Here is a 26,896-nt window from a genome sequence, read left to right on the forward strand (position 1 = left end):
TGCACTTAGAAATAAAACACACATTCCAGAAAAATGAAGTGGGGGAGCTGGTCGAGGGAAAGGAAAGCACAGGCAAGGCTGAAGGGCAGCTCAGCTACACACTTACCACAAAGTCTTCATCCACCTTACTCAATGTCAGTTCTGCATCATCTTCTGGAACAGTCTCTTCTTCTAATTCTTCCACTGGGTACGATGGTCTGAAATAACAAGATTTATTGAATGCTTAAAAATCCTTAGTGGACAAAAAGTCTCATGAGTAATAGTAAAGACGCTTTCACGTGTGATTGTCTCATGAGTAATAGTAAAGACGCTTTCACGTGTGATTGTCTCATGAGTCATGGTAAAGACGCTTTCATGTGAGATTGTGTTCCCTTTGTTAATCTCCAGTCAATGCTTTGTTTCTTCCTAAAAATTTCAATGTTAAAAAAAGCAAAGACATTTACCACAAAATGTAAAAAGGACATTTACAAAAATAGGTTGATATTGTATATACTGTTATCTAGCATGTTCATTTACACACACATAATAGACTATATAATATATAGCGGGCAATGCAATATGCATTATATTTCACTGAACGGCAGTTCTACAGTTGAACTGTTAGCATAAAACAGAAACATTGGGGTTGCTTCGATTGTTTGCTAGATGATACTGCGAAGATCATTTTGTGTATGTATTACTAAACAGATCTTTTAAAATCAATTTGTCCATGTGGAATGGCTACATCAACAACTTTGTACATGTTATTGTTTTTGCTGAACTGCCAAAATTGGCTTCCAAAATACTATCCTAATTTATACTCCCAAGAATAGTGAGGAATGGCATCTCTGTTTCAATATGTTCACCAATATGTGTAAAATAATCTGTGCCAATAAAACAAGTAAAAATATCATTGTATTTTTAACTGAATTTCTTTAGCATGAGAGTCAATGAACAACTTTATATATTTTGCTAATTATTGGGAGTTTTTTGGTAGAACACACACTCATATAAATTAGAGAAATTAATCTTTGCCTAATCTGTTTCATGCATAGTCAAGACAGTTATATTTGGCAACTTTTTTTCCTCTCCAGACCTTAGATTTAACATGAAACATTTAAAACATACATCAAGTCACACCTCCCTACATCTCTTTTATCTCTTAGTGTATCTATAGCTTTATTTTTCAATTCACATTGCTGAGATCTGCAGTCTGTTTTTATATCAGTAACAAACTTGATTCTTATTCTAAAGTCCAATTAGTGGTTCCAACACTATGTACTGGACAACCATTTCTCCCTGAGGATCTACTGATTTCTACATTAAAAAACACTCATGTATCTGAACTTACTTTAGCAACTAGTACTAAAAATCTGCATTTCAAGCATGTTAACAAAATATAAAGATTAACATGTAATAAGAAGGAAGAAAAATATTATGAACCAAGTCAAGTTTATATGATACATTTTCCAATTTTTCACTAGTTAGATAATTATCTCAAAAACAATATTCTTCTAAGAATAGTTTGACAGTGAGGAATAGAAACAATCATTTATAAATAAGAAAGTTCTGTAGAATTTATATATTACACAGGTGATAGAGTTTCCAATGGTTATTACTTTTCCAAAGTTCTCCTTTCTTCTTCCATGTACATACAGTTCCTACAAATGATCCAAGTTATAAGCCACAGGACAGACAAAGGCTAAGGACTGCAGTCATCCTTTACAATGCGCTGAATGGATGTTTGGACTGAAGCAAAGGAAACGCCATGTGCTTGCTCCAAAGTCAGGGATGCCAGTTGTTTAATATGCTTCAGTCCAATGACAGCCTAAATTAAGGAAGTGTTAATAATTTCTTTGGAGATTATATCATTTCCTCCTCACTTTCTTCCCTCCAAACCCTCCCATGTAATACCTACTCCTTCTTATCTTTCATTGTTGTTACATATATATGTGGTTAACTATTCCTAAATACATAAATTTGGTTTGCTCAGTCTGCATAATATCCCTTGCATACGTTCATACATACATACATACACACACATTTTCAGAAGTTTTAGAAATACTAAACAGAAGTAAATTTAACATAAATGTAATTGCATATGTATTAATATATTAACACAGAATAATATATACCTCCCTTCTAGCTATAGAAGTTCACTCAAATCTGAAAACCAATGGTAAGTTATGTTTTATTCTCATGTGACAAGGTACTATGCTAATTACCATAAAATACATATGATAAACGATTGACAAGACTTGTAGCAACAAAGCTATACCTGTAAATTATTTTAATACCATAAAAAATAAACAATGTGTTTCAGGTAAAATAAAAGCTATGAATGCTGTCCAAGAGGACATCAAGTGGTTTCCTCAGCATTATTCCTGCACTAAGCAAAGGGAAAAGGAAATCCCACACCCAGTACTATATTCATTTCTTTTTTCCACTTAAATATGAGGCTTTTGGTTACCTCTACATGCACACACAACAGTTGTGAGGATAAATATATACAGGCACAAAGAATTTTAGAAGGTTTTTCCAAATTGGCCAGGTTGTATCCAGTTAAGCTAAACCTTCAATAATTATAAGCAGGAAGCAGCCTTGGGAAGGATGACATTACTTCAGAATAGATTTGGAGAGCATTCTCATTTTGTCTAGACTTAGACTTCAGTACCATTGTGAGGTTAGAACAGTCGGCTCTTGTCAGTTTAATTAAACAGCTCTGCACTTCAGAAAACAAAGCACCAATGTTAGGTACATAATAGCAGTATTGCCTGTGAGGTAATAGTTACCTTTTCCAAGTGAAACCAATATACTTTAATGCTTCCTCGGCTAAGCAATCAAGAACATAGCATACGTGTTCCCCATGACCGGACTTTAACTTTGAAGGAGGAAAGTCTGCAGTCCTCCCCTGAAAAGACACAGACAATATTTGTGGTTATATCCAGATGTCAAGACAGTCTCAGCAAAGAACTATTGACCACGTGTATAATTTTTACACTTTTCAAGTGATTTCATATATAGATAATTGTTTTGCTTGTTAGGCACTCATTTCTTAGGTCTTTTCAATCCATTTATATATTTACCCAAAGGAAAATATGTTTCTGTTTAAAGACCAAATTAAAAGGCAGTTACACCCCGATCACATGGGCTGCCCAGTCCTCCCAGGTCCACCCCACCACCCTGTGATCCTCCTCACGCCCATGACCTCCTCATGCCCAGCTTTGTCAACAATTAGGATTTTCACGTCTATTAGAATGCTGACTGTGGAGAATAGTACATGCCAGCTGAACACTGCTGTGCTGTCTTACCCATCACGCCTCAGGAAAATCTAGAGGCAAATTAAGGGGTGAGCTCTTGTGACTGTGTTCAGGCTAGAAACCAGCAAATCTTTCCTTTATCATTTTTTAATATCTTAATTTATTGTCTCTGCTTAAAAAATATACTGTAGCTGACATAAAGGACATAAACACCTAACTTTCTGTAAAAATAAATAAATAAATAATAAAAGGAGTTATATCATAGCAAGAAAATAAATCATTAGTGAAAAAACCATAAAAACTACTGGCATGGTAAAATATACTTTTAAAACAAGAGTATAGTGGTTCATTTATTAAAAATTAGAAACCTATATCCAAAATGTCTTAATGCCCTTCTCCAGGAAAAGTCAGAAATGAGAGTACAGATGAGAAACCCAAACAAACCCAAGATCCTTTCAAAGCACAGAGTTTGGCTTTCTAACTCTTGAAGGGAAGGACGAGCCGACTGCCTAAGAGTTCACTATTGAGAGTTGCCAAAATTAAGTGTTATTACTTGGGGCTAAAGAGAGTCTACAGTAACATTTTAAGAAGTGGAATTCATAACCATTCAAGGAATGGTTTAAACTAAATTTAAAAACCACCAGTATCAGCCAACTATTATTTGTCTGTCTGTCTGTCTACTATTCCAAAAAGGTCATATAAAGGGCTAGCATCTGTCACTGAATTGTTAATACTGAAACCCATAGTTTAGGAACATGGAAAAGAAAGTACGTCACTTACAAACGAGCGAAGCTCAGAGAGTATGTTAGATATAGTTGCATTGGGATCGTCGTATTCTTGAGGCTGCTCAAAGGGACGCCCTGTTTTGTTGATCAGCCACGCAGCCAGAGTGCAAAACATGTAGAACTGCTCACCAGGGTTGGTGGGCAGAGCAAAGTAGTGTCTGTCTCAGAGCAAGGGAAGATGAGAGGAGTCAGATAAAGCAAATCGCACAGACAAGTCCAACGTTGCTAAATTTGGCTCTCAAAGAAGCTTTCATCAATACTCTTGTACTAGCTAGTGAGTCACAGCACTCACAAAGTTTTGAACCAGTATCGCTGGGGCAATCACTACAGCACACAAACTATGTGATCAGAAGCCTTTCAACAGGGAATGGAAGGGAGTATACTTTGGAGAATGAGTCCACGGAGCTTCGGTGAGACCCACTGGAGTAGCACATCATTAGTGAGTTCCCCTACACACGGCAAGTGTGGATTATGAGAATCTTGGGATTTGACAGACCAGTAATTGATCATGTTTTTACTGTTGTAACCCATCATCTATGTCAAACAGTTGTTCCCATCTTAGCTTCGTTTTCAAATCAACCCCTAAAGTACTGCTACATGGGGAAAGCAGGAGCATCCCTCATTCGTGGAGAAGCATAACTAATGGGACCAGAACACAACACAGGTCCCAACCTACATGGTCCAGGGTTGCAGAAAGAACTAAGAACCTCTGCCACCTCCCCGCCCCTGCATCACAACTGCTGGAGTCTGCTAATTCCCTTATTGTACTAAATCTGCTCCCATGGGGATATGATTTATACAGTGCCATAGGAGGGTTACAGGGGATGAGAAGCATCATTCAAGAAAGTGAATTAGAGATTGCCTTTTCTTCCTTTATGTAGCTATTCATATTACACTGATAGAATGTTTATATAGCAATTGTAACCAATGACGTAAGAATCAGTGGTCTATGCTATTTCCTAAACTTTTTCCATCCAGAAAGTACACATGCTCTAGAAGAAAACAGAAAGCTAGGAAAATTTAAAGGGTCGTGATCTTTTTTCAGGTACAGGCTTACAAAGACCCACCAATGATGTTTTTTTTTTCCTTATCAACTGACACTCAAGGTCAGAAGAATGGACACTAACAGATATTGTGGCCCTGTGATGGTGGTTCTCAAGTAATAGGTACGTCAGAATCACCAAGAAGGGTTGATGAAACAGATAGTTTGTCTCTAGAACTTGTGAAAAGGCAGACCTGGACAAGAGCCTGGAGAATTTCTTCTTACATTGTGGTGCTGACTTGTTGGTCTGATGGTAAGTAACACTTTGAACTATTAGCTAGAATATGTCCTCACAAATCCATGATCCAAAGCATCTTGCTCAACCTTTGAGTTTCAGTACAGCAAAGTATTAACAGTAACAAGACCACTCTCCCTTTGTTTGACAAATACACTTGAAAATATCACCATATTTTTATCAACCCTGAGAATGTAGGCCCTCTATTTTACTATGATCAACTCATTTTATATAATAATCCCAATCCTAAAACTTGTAGCATGGATCAGGATCAAGATGAACTTTCTTCTCTGACTTTTCTGCTTTTACAGACTAACTCTGTACGGACATAACTCTGCTATGCTGCAGACATGGCTCAGACATGGCCAGTTTGTATGAAAGCCTAAGAATCTTTCAACACCTGTGTCTGGAAGAGGGCAAGAGCTCAAAACGGTCAAGAGAAACTATTTGAGCCTATCTGTAGACAGCAAAGGAGTGTACTCTAGATAATTCATTTTAATCGCCTCTTACAGAATAAAACAAATACAAGCATTAAAGAAGAGGAAAAGCAACCAAACACGTATCTCTAAGCTACCAGGATTACATGAGAGGGTGCTGTCACTCTAGGCAGCTAAGGGCACTGCCTTCAGGATTGTCCGAACTTTCTCTGCTACAGCAAGTACATAACTTTAGGTCCTATAGTGAGAGCCATTCCAACATATCACTTCATTTACCTTCTCCACTTTTCAGTTTCTAAGAATATTGCTTCTGCACGTGCATTAAGTCTTTTGAACCACAGCAATTAGCCCACAAGTTTACTTATTACAAAAAATGGTGCTCCTCAGCAAGGGCCTAAGTACTCAGTTGTTAGTTTACAAAGTCTGGGAAGGAAAACAAAAACTAGAAAGAAATCTAAGTGGTTTCTTTACCCTTTCTGCTATGGGTATTTTATTACCTTTAAAACAAGATTTGTGTTTGGCAGTCTGTGAGTGTATGTTTTAAAGAATGGGCAGGCTGTCTTCCCCCAGCTCTCCCTGCCATTACAAAACTTGTTTACTTTCTCCACAAAATGAGAAAGTCTGAAAACTCCACCTCCCTCGGTGCAGAAGTTCCCTTCCTGGGCAAGGAAGACAGAGGAAGAGGGATTTTCGCCTCACGGAGGAGGAGCGTCCCCTGGACCCAACCAGCATCGAGAGCCCGGGACAAGGCACGCACCTGGATGGAGGCTTCAGATTGCTCTTTCGGAGGAGCTCTTCCTCATAGCGGAGCAGCTTCAGCTTCTCCACCAAGTCTTCCATCACCACGAACATGTGGTAGGCCGCGCCGGGCCCGCGCTCCACCACCGCCTCCCCTGCGCCTTCCCCGCGAGCCCGAGACACCCCATCCTCCAAGCCGGATGGCGTGATCACCGCTGCCGCCGCAGCCATCGCAGCTCAGACACACAGTGCCCGGCGTGGGGCTCGGGCAGGGATCTCTGCGGCCTTCGCCGCCTGCACGGCGCAGCCGGCAAAGCCGCCACCGTTACCAGGGCAGCCCGTCACCACGGCAACCAAACCCCGCCTCCTTCGCGCCCAGCCTCTCTAAAATTGTAGCCAACCAAGGCTAGCGTCCTACATGACGTCACGCTGCTATGCCCGCCCCTGGCCTTGTAGATAGCTCCGCCCCGTGGGCGTGGCGTCTCTTTCCCTGCTTCTGGTGACTGGTTCTCTAGAACCTTAAAGGCGCAGGGTAGGCGGCTGTTTGGCTCTGCACACTCAGTGCTGCCAAGAGTCAAACAGGATCTGATGGCTTGCTCAGGGCTGCTGAATGAACGTCTGGTTACCTGGGTAGCAGTTCAAAGGACTGAAACGAAGCGAAACACAGTGTTGGAGGCTACGCTTATTTTCTCAAAGTGGGAAGTTTTCTTAGTTGTGGTGAAACTCGCTGTCCTTAGTTTCATGTTACCTTAGAAATGCCGCCCACAAGACTGCTTTTGTCTGTTTCTTAACCGGTTATTAGGTAATACTAGACTTACTAGAGTATTCTAAATAAGACTTGAAGTCTTACAATGATTCTATTTTACTCCAATGTTAGGAAAGTGGTTAATTGGATGAGGGCAGCTAGGAATGGGCACCTGATGGTTGAAGGGATTAAAAACAAAGCAGGTTTGGGGAAGGATTTTTACCACCCTCGCATTTTGTCAATCTGTTCCAAGCCCATGTAGATGTAAGTTCTTGAGGACTAGTGAAATCCAACAAAATATACTCTCTGGAAAGGACGTTCTGCATTGCGGCGCTTAGTGTAGACAAGGGCATTTCTGCTACTGTGTCTGCAGGTATTGACCCCAAAAAGTACAAAGAAGGAGACTTAACTGACCACAGATGTGACATATCCCTATAATTCTTAAGAAAAATACTGCACTGGACAATTTTCATAACCGCCAAAGAAGTGGAGCAAGGAGTAGATGCTCAGCTGCTTCTTAGGTAACTCAGAAGCGAGAGGTGAAACAATTCTTAGTTTTATCTGGTGACAGTCAAGGCAACGTTAACATCCTGTACCACATGCTAAATAATGTAGAAGAATCATATTCTATTCATGAGATGAAAGACACACATCAAACTACTAAAGGGGAGAAGTCCACAGATAACTGGATAATGGCATTTCTTCTAAACATCCCCGTGTGTGTGTGTGTGTGTGTGTGTGTGTGTGTGTCTAATGAATAAGTGTGCAATGAGTGTGTGTGCATATTCATTTGTGAGTGGGATTATGCACATGTTGGGATCAGATGACAACCTTTAGTATCAGCTCTCAGCTACCACTTTGTTTAAGACAGGGCCTCTTGTTGCTTGTTACTGGCCTGGAAGCCTCTAGGGGATTCTCCCATCCCCGCCTCTCATGTTGCTATAGGACTAATACACCCACACTATGGCGCCTATCTTTTATATAGGTTCTGGGGATCCAAACTTAGGTCTACATTCCTATAGTGCAGTGTCTACCCACTGAACCATATCCATAGCCCAAGAATTGCTTTTTAGATAACATTGCTTACAAGTCATGAGCCACTGGCGATTAGCAAAGTTGAATGGGAAAGTTGAGTTAGACCCTAGAGCCTCCTAACAAATTAGTATTTGATTTTCTCAGCTTTCCTACAACAGTGACTACCCCAGACACATCCACCTCCAATGACCACATGTGGAAGTCGAGAGCATCACAAGGTAGAAGTGAAGCATTTTTAGGAATAAAATAAGAGCCACAGATATTCAGGTATTTGTTTTGGGGGTATTTCATTAACCAACAAGCAGTCCATGATTTTTCAGTGATTCTTGAATGTCTCTCTGATGTTCGCTGAGAGCATGCTGCCTACATAAGATGTTCTGACACTCTTGGAAGGTTAGGCAGCACAGTAGGAAAATAGTCAAACACTGCTTTCTGGCTGACTTTCAATAATGTATATATTTTGACTTGGGGAAAAATAATACTTGGTATAGAATCCAGCCATTCTTCCTTGACTGTCCTGAGTTTGTAAGCAGGTAAAGAATCAGTTTTCCATTGTAAATGTGAAGAAAGGAAAAAGGGAGAGAGAGAGAAGGAGAGGGGGGAGAGAGAGGGAGAGAGGGAAAGAGAGAGAGAGGGAGAGGGAGAAAAAGAGAGGGAGAAGAAAGAACAAACTAATGTATAAACTATCCCCAATAATTCTGGCACATAGAAAATAAAAAGAGAGAGAATCCAATTCTTCAACACATTATGGTTTTCCATGGGGAAAAATAGGAAAGAACACAGAAATATCATCCATATTTGAAAGGCTCAGATGTTTTCACATTTCCTTGTTTATCTGTAAGAGCTGCCAACAACCAGCAGCCTTTCCCTTGATGGGGGTAGTTCCCTTAATGAGAATATACACTCCTATCCTCTTCTAGTTATCTCAGCCACTGGAGGCTGCGTGCTGTAGATTTTTTTGGGGGGAGGGGGAGGTGTTTCTAGACAGGGTCTCTCTGTGTAGCCTTGGCTGTCCCAGATTCACTCTGTAGACCAAGGCCAGCATTGAACTCACAGTGATCCACCTGCCTCTGCCTCCTAAGTGCTGATCTTAAAGGCATGTGCCACCATTGCTTACTCCACACTGTATTTTTAATAGTTTTTCCTCTTTCCTTGCAAGCCTGACTCTTTGCCTAAGCAGTCAGAGAGAGCTTAAGGAGATCGGAATGTGGCCTGGCCGCCTGCGTACTTCCTGCAAAGACTTACCCTTGCGGTCCTTTTGACCACTATTTGTGGTCAGGCTTCAGTTGGTTTTACTTCTTACCCAACATCCATGAAACGACTGGAAGTAGTTTGCAAGGTGTTTAAAAGCCTTTCTATGTCTGTATGCAAGCTAATCTCGGGAAACTAAACGGAATCCCAGCCAAAGCTGGTTTAAGCTAAATGGATTTCCTGGAAAGGTGCTTAGCAAAGCTGATAGTAAAAGGCAGAAGTTCAAAGACTGAATGAGGCTTTCTTGATGAGCCTTCCAATACAGGGAATAAGTCAACCAGGCTTGGGCAGGCTTAACAAACAAACTACTTCTTTGTTAAGTCAGGCTAGTGGGAGGGTTTTGGGCCATGAAGAAAGAGCTCTACCGACTGAAGTGATGGTCTTATCAGGGGCTTAGGTTGACTATAGTGGGAATTCGATCCGTTTTCTCTCTTTGCATGTGCTCTGCCTTCTGCCTTCTGCCATGAGTTGGCAAAACATGAGACTGTCACAAACAGCTGGTTAAACACTTGTACCATCCTCCTGGACATCCCAGACTGGGATGGATCTCATATCTTCATAAATTTCTTAATCTCAGCTCCTCTGTTATAACAACAGAGACTGACTAAAATATCTTTTGTTGTTGTTGTTGTTGTTGTTGTTGTTGTTAGAAAGGGCTCAGCACCACCCATGGGGAAGGCCATAAACAAACAAACAAATAAATAAATCAGAAAATCACTAATTAAATAAGATTTCTTTGAAACTGAAACTATAAGGATGAAAACAATTTTTTTTTCCTCTTGGGTTCTCTGACTAGGCCTATGCTGGAGAACTAAATTCCACACTGGGAGCTTAACAGAAGAAAAGACATAAATTTTATTTGCTAGAATCCTGTGCACATGGAATCCTGCTTAGAAAGAAGCACTTAAGATCAAAAGAATACATACTCCTTGATTTTTTATTAATACAAATGTGAATGATACATAGTAGCGAAGTGGCAAAACAAAGGAAAACCAATTCAAGCTTCTAACGGTGATAAATTGTAGGAAAATGATAAGGGAATGTGTGTTTAACTAATGGAAGATAAAGTTTGTTTTAATAGGTTTGCCTATACACACTCATTTCAGCAGCAACTTCTAATGTCCAGTAATAAAAAGCATCATTCTTCTCTTAGTATAGGGAAGGACTCTGTTTCAAAAGGAACTCACTTAAATCTGCTTTTAAGTAGTAACTAAGATCAGGGAGGGTACCTGTGTCTGATGGTTTGTAAATGCCACCCACTCAAACCAATCAATATGCCACATCAGTATCTGAGCAGAAAGCTTTAAATTCCTTCAATCTGGTAAGTGCTGTGAAAATTCTAGAAAGAAAAAAGGTCACATTCAAATGCGAATGTTAGAATGATTCCCCTAAGCAGGATAAAAACAATAGCTAGTGCATCGTGTACTATAGCTGGATGCCCAGGTGGTGTAGGCAAAGGAATCCAAAAAGTCTAGACTGAAGCTTTTAAGAGAGCTCAGAGTTTTCCACCTATCATTGAAAAAAAAATTTACTGGAGGCAAAGAAACAAATAAAAGAGTCAATTCCAAAAATGCACATGTCTGTAAATAAATACTATTGAGAAAAATGGTTAAACCTTACTGAAACCTAAATACATATTACAGTTTTCACAAATGGGAAAATCAGTGTCATTGCCAAAGAATACTGCTCTGGTGTTTTATACATGAAAGTATACTTTAGAGAAATACAAGAAAGGAATTACAATACAATATAGCAAGTTTCCCAATAAAAGTGGAACTTTTTATTACACGAATCATTAGGAAATCGCCTGGAAATAGACAAGGCTTTCCATGGAAATGCACTGCACTGAAGATGTGAGGAAAGATGAACAAGTCACAAAACGGTAAGAAGCTATGGGCCAGCCACATGGAAACAATTACATTTCTGATTCTCATCCTTTAAATCCCACTTGTATTGAAGACACCATTGTAAAGTATGTGTGATAAGTTGAGAGGAAAACAGAGAGTTGTTAACTTAGGCGAAGGATTTTGCAAAATAAAAATATGTATGTACATATGTGTGTGTGTGTGTGTGTATAAAAGACAAACATAATAATCTTGTTACACAGGTATAAAAATAATACTAGGTAATAACCAGAGAAGAATGATGTTTGTGATCGATATAGAAGAAAGCTACCCATGACTTAGGCTCTAAAGCACATAAAGTGAGCATTACAAACCCATGTTAGGAACCTTTAGGTGTAATATATATCACACCTGGACTTGGTACCATTAACACTTTAGACTGACAGTTTCTTGTTTTATATGTATGTGTCTGGGAATTTTTTCTGTTCTGCAGATTTTTAAAAAAATATACCAGGCTACTACCCATTAGACTGCAGTAACACCCACACTTGTTTTGATGACCAAAAACATCTTTAAACGTTGTCAAATGGCCCTGGATCGTGTGTTTGTTTAGTAGGGGTAGGGATAGAAGTCAGGGTCTGGATGAGAGCCACTGTTCAAAATGCAGATTTGACATTGCAAATGGCTTTTAAAGGGCTGGTCACCAAAGGTTAAATGAATGCCCTATGTGAACTGACTATTAGAAATAGAAAACTCGCCTTCTCAAAGACGGGGCATTTTTTTTATTATGCATGAATTTGTTTTGCCGCAAGCATTGTTTTTATAAATATCTGAACATCATACATCATTGTGAGTTCCCAGGGCTTGGGGATGAACTTCATGCATAGAAAATATGTCTGGGATGCCTTTACCATGAAGGAGATTTGATTTAGTAATGTTTTAGATAGAGCTCTCAAATTTGAACAGCCTTGTTCTGGTTTTTTACTCAGATTGTATTCAGTTTACAAATGCAGATTTGTGACCGTCAAGCACAAGAGGTAATTACAACTTATATACAGATTTTAAAGTGTTCACAAATGTGCTGAACTTATATTAATGGTGTTTGTCAAACTGATCCAGATACTGATGCCTCTTAGTCTGAATGACAAGGAAAGGAGAAGGATAAATTCTACTAAGTTTTCTAACACACAAACATGGAGGTAAAATTTTAAAAAAAAATTTTAAATAAGTTACCCAGTTACAGCTATGGTTTGAATATGTACCCCCCTAATGATGTTTCAGACTTGATCCTTAGCGTAGCGCTATTGGGTGGTAGAGCCACAAGGGAGGCTTTTAGATGACGTGGGGGCTGCCCTCCACTCTCATGAGTTCGTTAATATCTGTTATGGAAGAGGGTTTACTCTGCCTGTCTCTTCAACTATACTGTATGTGATCTTCCCTTTTCCACTGTAGGCTGATTCACCTGAATGACTCCTCCAGATGTGCCCCCCCACTCTCACCCCCACCCCTGCAGTCTTGGGCTTTCCAGCCTGTTGAACTGAAGGAATTATTTTAATTACCTAATCTGTACTTTATTACAGCAACACAGAATGAATTAAGATAGCACATACAGTAAACTTAAATTACAAGTCAGTTTGCTTTTCTAATAGACCCAAATCCCATACATTAGCTATTTAGATATTAAATATGCACAGGTAACTTTTTAAAAAGCATAGCCATTTCTACTATGCATTTGATTTCTATCATTATCGTGAAAAGACAGAAAAGTTGTTTTTCAACCCTGGCCACTCGGTACCTTCAGAGATGGCCTCAGGGTTGTTCTATACTTTCCGAGAAAATCCACACCCTCATACCTGTCCTGAACACCTGACAGCACATGCTGTCCTGAGCTGAGCTCTTGCCCCCTCACGGATGAAATAACTAGTAACCAATCGCTTTAAAGGTCAACTAACCAATCATGTTTGTACTAAGTTCTGCTTCTGTAAGAGTATAAAAGACCCAAGCTTTGCTTATTCGGTGTCTCCAGCTCAGTAGAGCTTGGTAGACCCCATTGCAATGGATCAATAAAGCATCCCTTGGTGATTGCATCGGACTGGACTCTCATGTCTCAGTGGTCTCAGGGAAGTAGGACCTAGCCCCCCAGGTCTTACAATGGTACTTAGTGTCACAACTTTCAATAACCAAATTATGCTCAATCTTGAAAATAAATCATTATCTTAAACTTTGACCATAGAGTGTCCCATCCCGTGTGCCCAGAGTCCTGGGATGAATGTAGGAGAGACCCGGGCCCCAGAGCACTGATGCTCAATTTTCTTGGGCTAAGAAATGATTGTATAGCCTGTTCCTTTGGGCCCTCCTTGTTACAGGCCCTCCTTGTATCTGTAGATTGTACAGGTCTGTATCTGTAGATTGTGCCATGGTTATCCTGTACTTTATGGCTAATATCCACTTATAAGTAAGTACATACCATGTTTGTCTTTCTGGGTCTGGGTTACCTCACTCAGGATGATTTTTTTTTTCTAGTTCCAATCCTTTGCCTGCAAATTTCTTAATGTCCTTGTTTTTAATAGCTGAGTAGTATTCCATTGTGTAAATGTACCAGGTTCTTTAAAAATTTTTTATTATGTCTTTTTTCTAAAATATATATTTATATTATTACACATGAATAAAATAAATTACATACAGCAGGAAGAACCATGAGAAAATCAAGTATTATATAAATGTTACATCCATAGTGATTTGGCTGTTTGTATTTGGCAAACTTGAAGTAAACATCTTTCCTATCTTATTGTGTATAAATTTCTGAATGAAATTCCATATCTATCATATCTCATATCTATTAACTTAAAACATCTATTTTGATCTAAAAAACATCTTAATCCCTAACCAACTAAACTTAATTGTAAGACTAAACTATCTTTTCTTCAACCCCATCAGAATTTTGAGAAAAAATAAAACTTAAATTCCTGAGTGAACTGGAAGTGCAGGTTAGCAGCTTTCCAAAATGAAAAAAATGACAGAGACAGTTTGCTACCTGAACAGTCACCCAACACTCTCTATAACATTGGAGCATCATCTTCAGCCTTCAAGCCCAATGTATCTGACAGACATATTTGTGAGGCAGGAACTATTGAAGATTTGCTTACCCTGTCTTGGCAGAGTTCAGCCGTCGACTCTGCCTGCATCTAAGCTTGCTCATTTTTCAGCAGAATTCTGTCTGTATACCACAGTTTCTTTATCCATTCTTCAGTTAAGGGACATCTAGATTGTTTCCAGATTCTGACTATTATGAATAAAGCTGTTATGAAGATGGTTGTCCTTGTTGTATGGTGGAACATCTTTCAGGTATATAACCAGGAGTGTATATCTGGGTCTTGAGGAAGAACTATTCCCAAATTTCTGAGAAAGTGCCAGATTGATTTCCAAAGTGGTTGTACAAGTTTGCACTCCCACCAGCAATGAAGGAGTGTTCCCTTTTCTCCACATCCTCTCCAATATGTGCTGTTACTTGAGTTTTTGGTCTTAGCCATTCTGATGGGCGTAATATGGAATCTCAGAGTCATTTTGATTCGCATTTCCCTGATGACTAAGGACATTGAACATTTAAGTGTTTCTCAGACATTAGAGATTCCTCTGAGGGAGAATTCTCTGTTTAGCTCCATATCCCATTTTTAAAATTAGGTAATTTGGGTTTTTTGTGGTGTCTAACTTCTTTATATATTTTGGATATTAGCCCTCTGTCAAATGTAGGGTTGGTGAAGATCTTTTCCCATTCTGTTGACTGCTGTTTTGTCCTATTGACAGTGTCCTTTGCCTTACAGAAGCCTCTTGTTTTCATGTGGTCCCTCCCAGTTATTAATTGTTGATCTTAGTGGCTGAGCTGTTGGTGCTCTGTTCAGGATGTTGTCTCCTGAGGCAATATGTTCAAGGCTGTTCTCCACTTTCTCTTCTCTTAGATTTAATGTATCTGGTTTTATGTTGACATCTTTGATTCACTTGGACTTGAGTTTTGTGCAGGGTGACCTGCGTAGGAGGGAGGATGAGGAGGGGAGCAGGGGAGGGGTTTAGGAGTAGAGAAAGTGAGGGGAGAGGACCAGGGGAGAGAATGGAAATCAGAGATTGCACTCATCTCTGCGTCTTACCAGACACCTGGGATAGGGGAGAACCTAGGAAGCCTATGGGGGTCACTCTAGCTGAGACTCCTAGCAGCGGGGGATATGGAGCCTGAAGTGTCCACCTCCTGTAGCCAGGTAGGACTTCCAGTGGAGGAATAAGGGCACAATCCTACCCACAAAACCTTCAACCCCAAATTTGTCCTGCCTACAAGATGTACAGGGACGAAGATGGAGCAACGATTGAGGGCATGGCCAACCAAAGACTGGCCCTACCAGAGACCTATCCCATGGGAGAAAATCAATCTCGGACACTAACGTTACTCTGCTGTGCTCATAGACAGGAGCCTAGGATAACTCCCCTGAGAGGCTTCACCCAGCAGCTGATGGAAACAGAGGCAGAGATGAATAGCTCAACATTAGATAGAGCTCACAGAGTCACATAGAAGAGTTGGGGAAACAATTGAGGGAGCCAGAGGGGTCAAGGACTCCACAAGAAAACCTACAGAGTCAACTGACGTGGGCCCATGGGGGCTCACAGGTTTGGTCACATCTGCACATATTTAGCAAGTGTGCAGCTTGGTCTTCATGTGGGTACCCCAACAATTGCAGTGGGGGGCCTTCTCTGACTCTGTTGCCTGCCTTCGGATGCCATTCCCCTAAGTAGGCTATCTTGTCTGGCCTCAGTGGGAGAGGATGTTCCTAGTCCTGCAGAGACTTAATGTGCCAGGCCAGGTTGGTACCTATTGGGGACCTCCCCTTCCTCTGAGAAGGACAGGGGGAAAAGAGGGTAGGGTGTATGTAGGGAGGGACTAGTGGGGGGGGTTGTGATCAGGATGTAAAGTGAATAAATAAATTAATTAAAGGAGAAAAAAAGAAGAAGAAAATATAAGAAGTTAAAGCAAAAATATTGGGATTGGACGAAACAATTAGACAAAAAATTGAAGAACTCAAGAAAAGGGACAAGAATCAGAGACCCACTCATCTGCACACTGAAGAAGGTGGATGACTTTGCAATGTGTATTTTAGTGCTTGGCAACAAGGTGTAGAGGAGAATATAGGAAGGTAAAAATTGCTTCCAAAGATAATTTTCCTAGCTAGGACAAGCATATTCTTAAACTGGGATAAGTGACAGCTAGAACTGTGAGAAGGGTGACAGTCAACAAATCTTAGGAAAAGAACTTTCTTTAAATGGGTGAAATAAAATAGTATTTTATGGATGTTATATTTTATACAACATTTACTTTACATCCATACCTTCATTAATAATTGATAGTCAAAGATAAATGTTACCCTCTACTTAACTAAATACCCATAGACATTTTAAACACAGAAATACTTGTAGGCTTCCTTTTTAAGACCCACTCCTTTAATTTTGCCAGCAATGAAATTCTAGAAAAAGTTGAAATGACTCTTTCAGAGAAGCAAACTTTACCACGATTATCAGTTAGCATTAGCATTAGAATTAGCGTTAGCATTAGCTGTCCATTAGCATCATCTGTCCCCTTTGGAGGACATCAGAAACAATTCATCATATGTTCCAGGAAAACGCACTTTTAATCTTCCCCATGTGGGAGAAGTATGCTAGTTTTTTTTAAAATGTATTTTATTAATTTATTTATATTACATCTCAATTGTTATCCCATCCCTTGTATCCTCCCATTCCTCCCTCCCTCCCATTTTCCCCTTACTCCCCTAGCCTATGATTGTGTCTGAAGGGGACCTTCTCCCCCTGTATATGCTTACAGGGTATCAAGTCTCTTCTTGGTAACCTGCTATCCTTCCTCTGAGTGCCACCAGGCCTCCCCATCCAGGGGATGTATAACTAGAAATGATCATAATGAGTGAGTTAACCCAGAAGCAGAAAGAGTCAAATGGTATATACTCACTTATGTCTGGACACTAGCCCAAGGGGCATGTCCCATGAAAATTTTCACTTACCAGGAAAGTGGGACAGAGGGGAGGACATCCTATTGGGACTCTAGGTGAGAGAAACATGGGAGAATGGGGAAATAGAAGGATCCAGAGGGTCCTAAAAACCTACAAGAAGAACATTATGATGAGCAGATCTGGGCGCAGGGGTCCTGCTCAAACTATGGTACGAGCCAAGGACAATATGTGCAGTAAGCTTTGAACCCCTACCCAGATCTAGCGGATGGACAGGATGTTCTTCACAGTTGAGTGGAGAGTAGGGTCTGAATTTAGTATGCTAGTTTTTAATGGCTTTGTCCCATTAGATGCTTTGAGCTTCCCCAAGCGCCTATGAGTGCAGTGACTCATTGGTGAGAAAGTTGCACTTATGAACATATCATGCAATGCTCTTAACAGCTGGGGAATGGCAATGCGGGCCTGCTGAAAGGAGGTAGCATCAACTTTCAAGACAGCCATCATCATTAAGATTAATATTAGTGTTTTGTTATGTTTATATAGGGATGTCTGCATGTGGGGATTTGCACACGTGAGTACAGATGACTACAGTGTCCAAAAGAAGGCATCTGATCCCATAAGTGCTGGAAACTGAACTTGGGTCCAAGGCAGGAGCAGTACATATTCTTAACTGCTGAGCCATCTCTCCAGATCCAGTAGTTTACAAAAATATTCCTATTATTCAAAGTAGGCAAGAGGATCTCCTGAGAATTCGAAGACAGCCTGATCAACATGTTGTGATCCAGACCAGCCACCCAGAGCCGTACAGTGACGTCTATCTCAAATCAGGAAGGAAGGAAAGGAAGGGAGGGAGGGAAGAAGGGAGGGAGGAAGGAAGGAAATACCCACCAAAGTAGATATTCTTAGACATATAAAGAAAAAGATAAGATGTAAACCATCAGATAGGAGAAACAGCACGTCAAGTAACTTACAAATATTCAACTATTCGGCCTAATTTTCTGATGAGGCCTCTATTCCATCATATATGATAGCAACACTTTGATTTGATGTATATTGGGTACTAACAAGAAGGATTGATCTGATTTGTCGGAGTCTTGAAGGTTAAATAGAACCCCATTTATTTTTCAAGAGCCAGGTTTAAAAGAGCCAATTACTTTACAGCCTGGGACAGCGGTTTGTCTTTGGGAAAAAATTAATTTAAACTGGACAATAAATAATAAATGCCATAGTAGAAACCTCTCCTAATGAGGCTCCCTGGAGCCTAATAAAAATGTCTGCTAGACGTTACCTAGGGTGGAATTGCACACCTTCGTGGTCCAACTCTGCATCGTGGTACTCAGTATGCCAGCCTTTCTGATTGCCTGTTTTACAAATCATTATTGGCATCTTGTCCTGGGTTCTGGAGTCTGTCACTCAAACCACTACATTCTAATAAAACGTTGAATTCAAATGCTTTATTTTTGTTCCTCGATCTTTAGTGGATTTTGCTTTACTCTATACTTAAATAGATCACTTCATGAATTGAAAAATGTTCTCTCATTTTTGATGTGGGCATGAAAGCCCAAACTCTTGCATACAGTGTCACTCAGTGGCTTTTTGACATTGACAGAATGCTTTTCTAATGTTGTTGTCTTTCACAACAAACATTTTGAATACAGACAACATGTTAGGCATTGGTTATGGACCACGATAAGACTCATGATAGCCCCAATAGTCATGCTTTATTGTGGAGACCTATATAATTAGAAATTGCAATTGTAGAAGTATGTGGAGAGGCAAGCCAAATTTAAGGGAGAAGGGGATCTCCTGTCATATTTTGTTTCAGCTCCCCACTGGTCTCTCTGCCGTTCTTCTTTTCTACTCCTATGTCTTAGGATATGATCTCCATTAAGAGTCTGAGTCTTCCTTCTTATTTTCAAAGGGTGAGGACAATGAGAGGAAATCCGTAGAAGTCAAACTTTAGAGCTAAGTTCCTGGCTTAACCCTGTGTGCCCAGTGCAGAGTTGGGCATGGGAAGAAAGGGGGTGCTGACGCCTTCCAGCTGATGACATGGGGTGCAGGGCCATTTGTTGACTTTTATTTCTGTGCATCTGTAAACTTCAGTAAAAGCTCTACCCTGTTCAGTCAGGTATTTCTGTAACTTACAAGCCACAGGAATCTCTGATCTAGTCACCGAGAATTCAAATTGAGGTGCGCTTAAGTATGTTCCCAAGAACTTTCTCCATAATAGTCTCAGATCAGGAGCATAAACTAACATGTCTTCTTGCAACTTCATAAACAACTTGTCATTTTCACTCAGTGTTTCTTTGGCACTCTCTATATGCCAGGCACACAGTTAAAAAAATTGTAATACTTCAGAGGCATACTCATAACTTCTGCTTGATTTCCTTTCTCCATGGCATCCCAGGCAGAGGTACTTTTGCAAGAAGACTGTACAGTTAGTTGTATGAAGATCACGTGGCTGTCTAAGCCTCTAGGAAGACAGGAGAACTTTGCCACCTGTGGAACAGTGGTAGAAGGCTTTTTCCTTCATCCCACAGTAGGGAAAAAATAGCCAAGCATCTACTAGCTCACTTCTTTTTTTTTTTTTGAAATGAATGTAGAACATTTACATTTCTTTTGTCCTTTTTCAGAAGTCAAAATTTTCTAGTTGACTTCAGTAAATTTCTTCTTGGCTGATGCTGGTAAAAGTGTTTTTCTGTTATTGTTGTTTGTTTTGTTTTGTATTGTATTGTTTTTAATGGGGGTGGGAGTGGGAGGTTGTTTTGTGACTTTAAAATAAAATTAAATATCTGATAGTACACTTCTTCAGTTCTCTGTTTTTTGGTTTTTTGGTTTTTGATATTTAACGTTTATTCACCCAGATGAAGCCCATTTTATGAATATTAAACACAGGCTGTAAATATATGTTTAAAGAAATTGAATTTACCACCCAGAGACATAGCTTATACTGTCTATCTCTCATTTGAAGTCACTGAATACTTCCCTACTTTCTATTTTTAGAATGACAGTCCATTTTAAGACAGCTGCTTGCTATTTCCTTTAAGGCAGTACTGAGCATGGAAACCTCACACTTCACTTTTGGAAGGCAAAGGCTGATTGTCAGAACTTTTACTCTGGTATCTGTTCCTTGAGGAAGAATAACAGTTCCTAAATAAAGTAGAGGGAGGAACGCTTTCCTGAGTCATATTAAAAATCCCTCAGAGGAGCTGACTTGTTCAAAGAAAACACCAGCTCCCTTTGTCAAATAAAAGGCAAAAAGGTCTTTATTCTTACTTGAAATACAATGATGACTTTCTTATACTTTTCCCTTTAGATCTGATCCTCTTTCAGTCTTTTGTCTACATTGTCCCCAAAGTAACCTTCCCGCAAATGCAAATATGGACTTGCTCCTATCATTTCATGGTCCCTCTATTCAGGACAGCAGCCAAATTTCTAGCTTGCTATTAAGCCTCCTGGGACAAACTCAGGCTTTGTGAGGCCCAAAGCTCATGCAAGCTAAGGCTAGGAATCATAAGAAGACATACAAAAATTTGAATTCCAATTCAGCTGCTGGGCCTCCCTATGGCATCAGGTCCACCAGTCTCCCGGTATATCTTCTCTATTAAGGGAATTGCTTAATTACCTCAAATGAGCTGAGGTTACAGCATCAATAAGTAATGAGCAGGATGAAGGAGCAATGTAGGAGAGAGTAACTGACAAGCTGAACTGGCTGACAGCTCAGTTACTGCTGACTGAAATCAAGACTTAAGATTGCTGAGTTCTGCCAGGGAGTTTCTTCCTAACAGGAGAGCAACGTCCTGACTCTTTCTTAAAGTTACCTTGTAGAGGAGACATTGGGACCAACAGTTTCAGACTACACTGATATCAAATAGATTTGACCCTCTCTTTGCTAAAATGAAATTAAGTTAATTATGTCTCCATAACATAAGGGCACAACGTGGAACTCCAGTAGCTACTCACCTACTTCCTTCGCTAACCCTCCACTCTGGATGAAATATTTATTTTCTTTAACAGTTTTTCCTGTTTTAATGAACCACATTCTTGGTAATAGTTTAACGGTGGATGACCAGATTTGTTTTCTCTTACAGTGTTGTCTGGCTATTAGTCAACATGACTAAAATCATGCTGACAGGGCCTCTGGTTAACTTGCTCAAACCAAAGGGTGTAGTTTTTTTCCCCACTTGAGACAGGAGAAGATTTCATGATAGAGTTGCTACACATATTCTGTCATCATCTTTCTTTATCTATATAAACATCCTTTCTTCATTCTCTGACTCCTGCTCCCCTCTTTTGTTTTCCCTACAGCCTCTTTTTTTTTTTTTAAATTGAGCAGTGAATTCCTTATTTCTGAGGTAACTTTTCTCTAAAGTATTTACACTAGCTTGGATCCTCTAAGAAGCAGAGGCCAAAAATGGGATTAGACACATAAGAATTTTATTAGGCTGTGTGCCTGAGATAGAAAATGGGAAGGAAATTGGCAAAGACTAGGACAGCAGTCGGACCCTGGTAGAAGACAAATGCCAAGAGAAGAATAAAAAGGAGGAAGGTTGGAGAGAGTAGTCTGTACGGTGCCAGGCAGTCTAATGACCTCATTTAGAGCTGGAAGCCTCACTTACCTCGTGTGTGCCCACCAAATTAACTTACCTAAGTTTGGAATGTGCTGTCTCCAGAAGCAAAAGGGATTTTCCAAATGTCTTATTTCTTTCTTCCTGTAGTAGATACCAGATACAGAAGTTTGTCTTTTACACAAGCTGGGGAGATGGAGAGCTGGAAAAGTGCTTGTCTTACTAACAGGGGAAGTGGAGTTCCAATCCCTTGTACACACATCAAAGCAAGGTAATGGGGGGGGGGCTCCGTAGGTTTTCTGTAGTCCCCTCAATGAGAGGCAGAGAGAGGGCACCCTTGGGGAAAGCTGGATAGCTAGAACAGCAGAACGTGTCAGCTTCAAGTTGGGAGAGAGAGAGGAGAGGGAGAGGGAGAGGGAGAGGAAAAGGGGGAGGGGGAGGGAGGGAGGAGACCTTGCCTCAGTAAACAAAATGGAGATCAGTGGAGGCAAACACATTAACACACATGCCCCCCCCCCCCACACACACTCATGCAAAAATGAAATAAAATGATCTTTTGCTTGGGTGGGGATTGTCCCAGTATGTTTCTCATCACTGGATCCTAACACAATGCTGTCTTGACTGCTATACATTTTCATTGTGCGATCTCTCTCCCTCCGCTGTGCATGCATCTCAGCACCACCTCCAGCCTAACAGCGACCTCTTGCTCCCATTCCATCAGCTTTATGTGATGGACATCATAGATCAACTTGATGTTCTCTAAGACGTCCTGGGGGGATTTAGAATCCTTTGTGCTCTGTCTGTATGTGCTCTGCCTGGCTACTTAAAACACTCAGAGGAAACGCCTTAAATGAATCTTGTTGTCCATCTATGTGAACATGAACTCTGGTTTGTTTGTTTTTATTTTTCTTTTTTTCTGTTTGAGATTGGTCAGGACGCATTCCCTAGACACTCAGCTGCCTGCTGTGTATCCAACGCCACATTAATTCATTCTATCAACTATACCATCCCAAAGCACAACAGCTACAATCCGCGATACTTCTCGGTTGATAGTCTGTGGTGACTTTCCAATTTGCTTTGCGCGAAGAGACTGGAGTAGCACATTAAATGATGCCATGAACCCCATAGGAACCACCACTTGCACCTTCCAACTATTTAGTGCAGATGCACTTTCTACTAACTTATTTCTGCCACATCCCTGCATGAGACCACGCATTGGTTTTAGTTTGGCTTTTGGGAACTGTTTCTGAGGTTTCCATTCAGCTGTACCCACTGTGAGAGCTCTCCCTAGTCTCAGAACATGGTGACGGGATCACTCCTCCTGTTAACTGTCTAACTGGGAATGCATGCTTGTAGGGACAGGACCACCACGGTTGCTCAGTCTTTTCTTCTATGTCCCATCTCTTTGTGTAGTCAGTGGGTTACAGGTGTAAAACTGTGTCCTGGACTGAGGACTGAACAGGTGATGATGGCTCTGTTAGGCAATCACTCTCAGCACCCTCCCATCCATTCTTGTCTTCTGGCTGTAGTTTTAAGCAGCGTGCTTGTTTTCTGCCGGTCTGTTTTGTAGACAGCTATGCCGAGTTAACCATTTCTACGGCTCCCTGTGGGTCAAAGCTCTGCCAGTCATTGTGATAATTGCAACCACCTGGAACGCACAGGCTAAATGCTGATAATACATTGAGCCTGTATTACTTGAAAACCTTGTCATCTTCATGGATGCCCACTAGTTTTATGTGGCTGCTTCTGGGTTGATAGTCTCTGGCCTGTTGAGGGAGCATCACAGATTTTAGTCTCCCTGACCTATAAGATTCTTGACAGTCTTTCTAAAGACTGTGCTCTCAGGGACCTTTTGAGAAACACAATGTGATAGGTCTTCTAGCCTTCCATCATATATTTGCTCTACATAACAGCTTTGCTTGGCCTCTTCATCTACTTTTTTCTAGGGAATCCTAGGTATTTGTATGCGGATGAGTGCTGGCCAGGCTCCTAGGAGCTACACCAGCTGTAAGGTTAGCCATCCTAAGGTCCTTGCTTGGGTATTAAATCTCAAGTCTTAAGAAATTACCCCCCCCCAGTCAGTGAGTCCTTACAATGATATATTCTAGCTGCGTTGGTGGAGCACTTTCAGCCTTCAGTCCTAGGCGTTGGCGCCCTGACTCCTGCTTGTTTAGTGCCAGCTTGTATGTGTGCACACATTTCTTCAGATGAAAAGGGCCTCTGTTGCTTCACAATTCTCTGCCGTTTGCATCCTAGATTTACACTTATGATAGCTAACACTCTTCAGCTGATACTTCCATTTACTTTTGTTTCTCTCTTGCATGTTCTGCTTCGTCTGTTGCCGAGGTGTTTAAGAGGCATTCTACCATCTGGTCTGCCTACTGATTTACATATGATTGTATACAATTTAGGACCATAAAATTAAAAGTTGATATGACTCAGTGAGTGCCGTAAGAGTTAACTTTCCTTTTTTCCTCTCGTCTGTATTAAATACAGGTTGATGAAAAAGCAAGAATTACTCCAAAATGAATCACTGGAAGATGCTGCAGGATTCTTTTTCTCCCCTTTGAGGTGGTTGATTAACATTTCAACTCTAGCTTGACATATAATTCCAAATTAATAAAACCCAAATTTGCCTTCTGAAATGGCCTTTTCGAATTGGGAATTGGGGAGTTTAGTTCTTATCCAAAGGCAATTAAATGGCCTTCAACAGGTAGCTCAAGATAGCTTCCTTGGTGTACTCTAGAGCAATGCATTAACACTGAATGAGAAAGGGACGGAACAATAGTGCTGTGTCTTGAAGGACACTAATTGTAGTTAGCCTTGTATTAGTCATATATTCCTTTAGAAATCTTACCAAAATATAAATGGGCATTAGATAATGAGACAGATTAAAGTATTTAATTCCTGTCTGCATGGGAGCTAAGTGCAACACAGCAGAAGAAACAAAGGGAGACGAATGAGAACAAACCAAAATGCACCTTATGACTGCGCACCACATCAGCCCTCAATTTGTTTAATCTTCATGTCATTTATACTTGAAGAGCTGGCTAATTTGCAATATTGTTTGGAGAACTCAGAGGTATCAGAGTGAAGCCAGTTTTTCGAAAGCAAAATTAGTTGGGAAGATAAGAAAATCCACCATTTAAAATAAATTGGCTCGGGGACTTGCTAAAACTCAGGACGGGGCTATATCACAAATGAAATCCTTATTGGAAACTTAGCTTTAACTTATCAGTAAAGATAAAAATCTTCATCTTAGTGGGAAAGCAGTAGATATGAGTTACTTATAATTTTGATTTTTCTGGCGACAATTGGCATTGTTTAGTAATTGAAGAAGTGCGCAGAATTTTAAAGAGAAAGATGCATTGAAATTAGAAAAAAATTTCATAGCGATCTGTGCCTTTTATTTTTGGCTTAATAAACTAGTAGGTTTGCCTTGGATGGGACAGAGTCTGATGATTAAGCTTGGGCCTCTCTTTCTTGAGAACTGCTGGGTCACATGATATCTGTGTCATGTTTGTTGTCTTTTCGTAGTCAGGCTTGCATGTTCCATCTCACTTCAGGCAGGCTTTAGCGTAAAACGCTACCGAGTCAACACCTTAAAATAATAGTGTGAATAGCCAAATGAGCCCAGGAAGATCCTGTTGAATAGAAAGAAACATCTAGGTTAGAAACGGGTTCTAAGCTATGAAGAGAGGGGAAGTGACTTTGATGAGAAAAAAAGAGAAGATTGAGAATTTGGGAAATCCTTTATTTATTTGACTCAAGATAGAACAGTCATTCCATGCACGTATAATTAGAAGTACGTGAATTTACCGATACCTTCTAGTCAACAATAGTATCTGGAACAGTGTTGGTGTACATCTCAGTCACTATCATGTGACTGTGAACAAAAACTACCTGACACACGGTGCAGGGAGAGATGATTTAGTTTTGGCCGCAGCTTTAGTGAGATTTCATCAAGGCAGGGAAAGGACACAGGTGAGACAGCTCTGGCAGTGCTCGGAGCCCGTGGCAGCCCATCACGTTTTGATAATTCAGGGAACAGTGTCTGGAATCAGAGTCTGCAGTAGCCGCCCTCAATTCAGAGTCCTGCTTCTAGTAATCTACTTCCACCAGGGAAGCCCTACCTTTCCAGGGTCCTGCATTGCCCACAACAGCGCTACCAACACGGAAGCCAGCGTTCAAAACATGAGCGTGTGGAGCACATCTCAGATTTTTAACTGTAGAACTATAATTAACAAAGAAGCCATTCAGGTACTTAAACTAGCCTTTGGCGTCCCTCTTTGTCATCTTTATCCACCTTCGGAAGCAGGCAGGCTAAGTGATCTTGGGTCACCCACCAGCTATTGGCTAATTGCTATGCAAGATGCCGCCTCCCATCAACCCTTAAGGGTGTCATGACTTACCTTGTTTAGACGGAGTCTATATAGATGTATGTTGAAAGTTTCTACAGTGGAGTTAGACATGTAGCTAGGAGTTATATCGCTCCCAGCAAAGTTACTGCCTCTATCTAGCATTTTGCTGCTATGGATAAGAAATCAGAGCTGCTATCCCATTCAGGAATACTGCTTGCCGCGTTAGCTACCCAATCTTGTGATGCCCTGAAATGTAAATTCTCCTCCCGTAGCGACCATTTGCTCCATCAGTCCTTCCCACCTTACAGTAAAACAATTTTTCCTTATGAAGAAGAAGAACTCAAAACAGAACTAAATGGCTCTGCCTTCTTACACTAGATGGCTTTTTTTTTTTAACGTCTTATTCTTCGAGCAATGGGATCTGTCTTGTCTTTATTGCTATTTTCTGCAAGTCTAATTTTAACTTCCCGAGGCAGCCCTTTATTGGTTTTAGATATAGCTAGTTCCCTGAAACTGCTTGCAGTGTTTGTTTAGTCCGCTCTATGCTCTCTTCCTTAGCTCTCGAGGTGTAGTTGTGTCTCCCAGCAGTCCCAAACTGTCTGTCACCATAGTAGACG

The 26,896-nt window shown here is 40.5% G+C and overlaps 2 protein-coding genes across 2 annotated transcripts in view; one reads left to right on the top strand and one right to left on the bottom strand.

Annotated features, from left to right (window-relative positions):
- Window positions 1-6,831, bottom strand: part of IFT57 (intraflagellar transport 57) — a 55,626-nt gene extending 48,795 nt beyond the window's left edge. Inside the window, exons 1-4 of the mRNA XM_084801990.1 lie at window positions 6,496-6,831; window positions 4,020-4,182; window positions 2,772-2,890; window positions 107-197 (exon numbers count right to left, since the gene is read on the bottom strand). Coding sequence (XP_084658116.1) covers window positions 107-197; window positions 2,772-2,890; window positions 4,020-4,182; window positions 6,496-6,707 — 585 coding nt within the window. The 5' untranslated portion in view covers window positions 6,708-6,831. The remainder of the gene's footprint in view (window positions 1-106; window positions 198-2,771; window positions 2,891-4,019; window positions 4,183-6,495) is intronic.
- HHLA2 (HHLA2 member of B7 family) overlaps window positions 1-26,896 on the top strand; it is a 165,975-nt gene that overhangs the window by 23,414 nt on the left and 115,665 nt on the right. Inside the window, exons 3-4 of the mRNA XM_084801988.1 lie at window positions 5,131-5,319; window positions 22,069-22,189. The gene's annotated coding sequence lies outside the window, so the exon portion shown is untranslated. The remainder of the gene's footprint in view (window positions 1-5,130; window positions 5,320-22,068; window positions 22,190-26,896) is intronic.

The sequence above is a fragment of the Acomys minous genome, assembly GCF_964271855.1.
Source record: "Acomys minous genome assembly, chromosome: 11".
In the NCBI taxonomy this organism is placed as follows: domain Eukaryota; kingdom Metazoa; phylum Chordata; class Mammalia; order Rodentia; family Muridae; genus Acomys; species Acomys minous.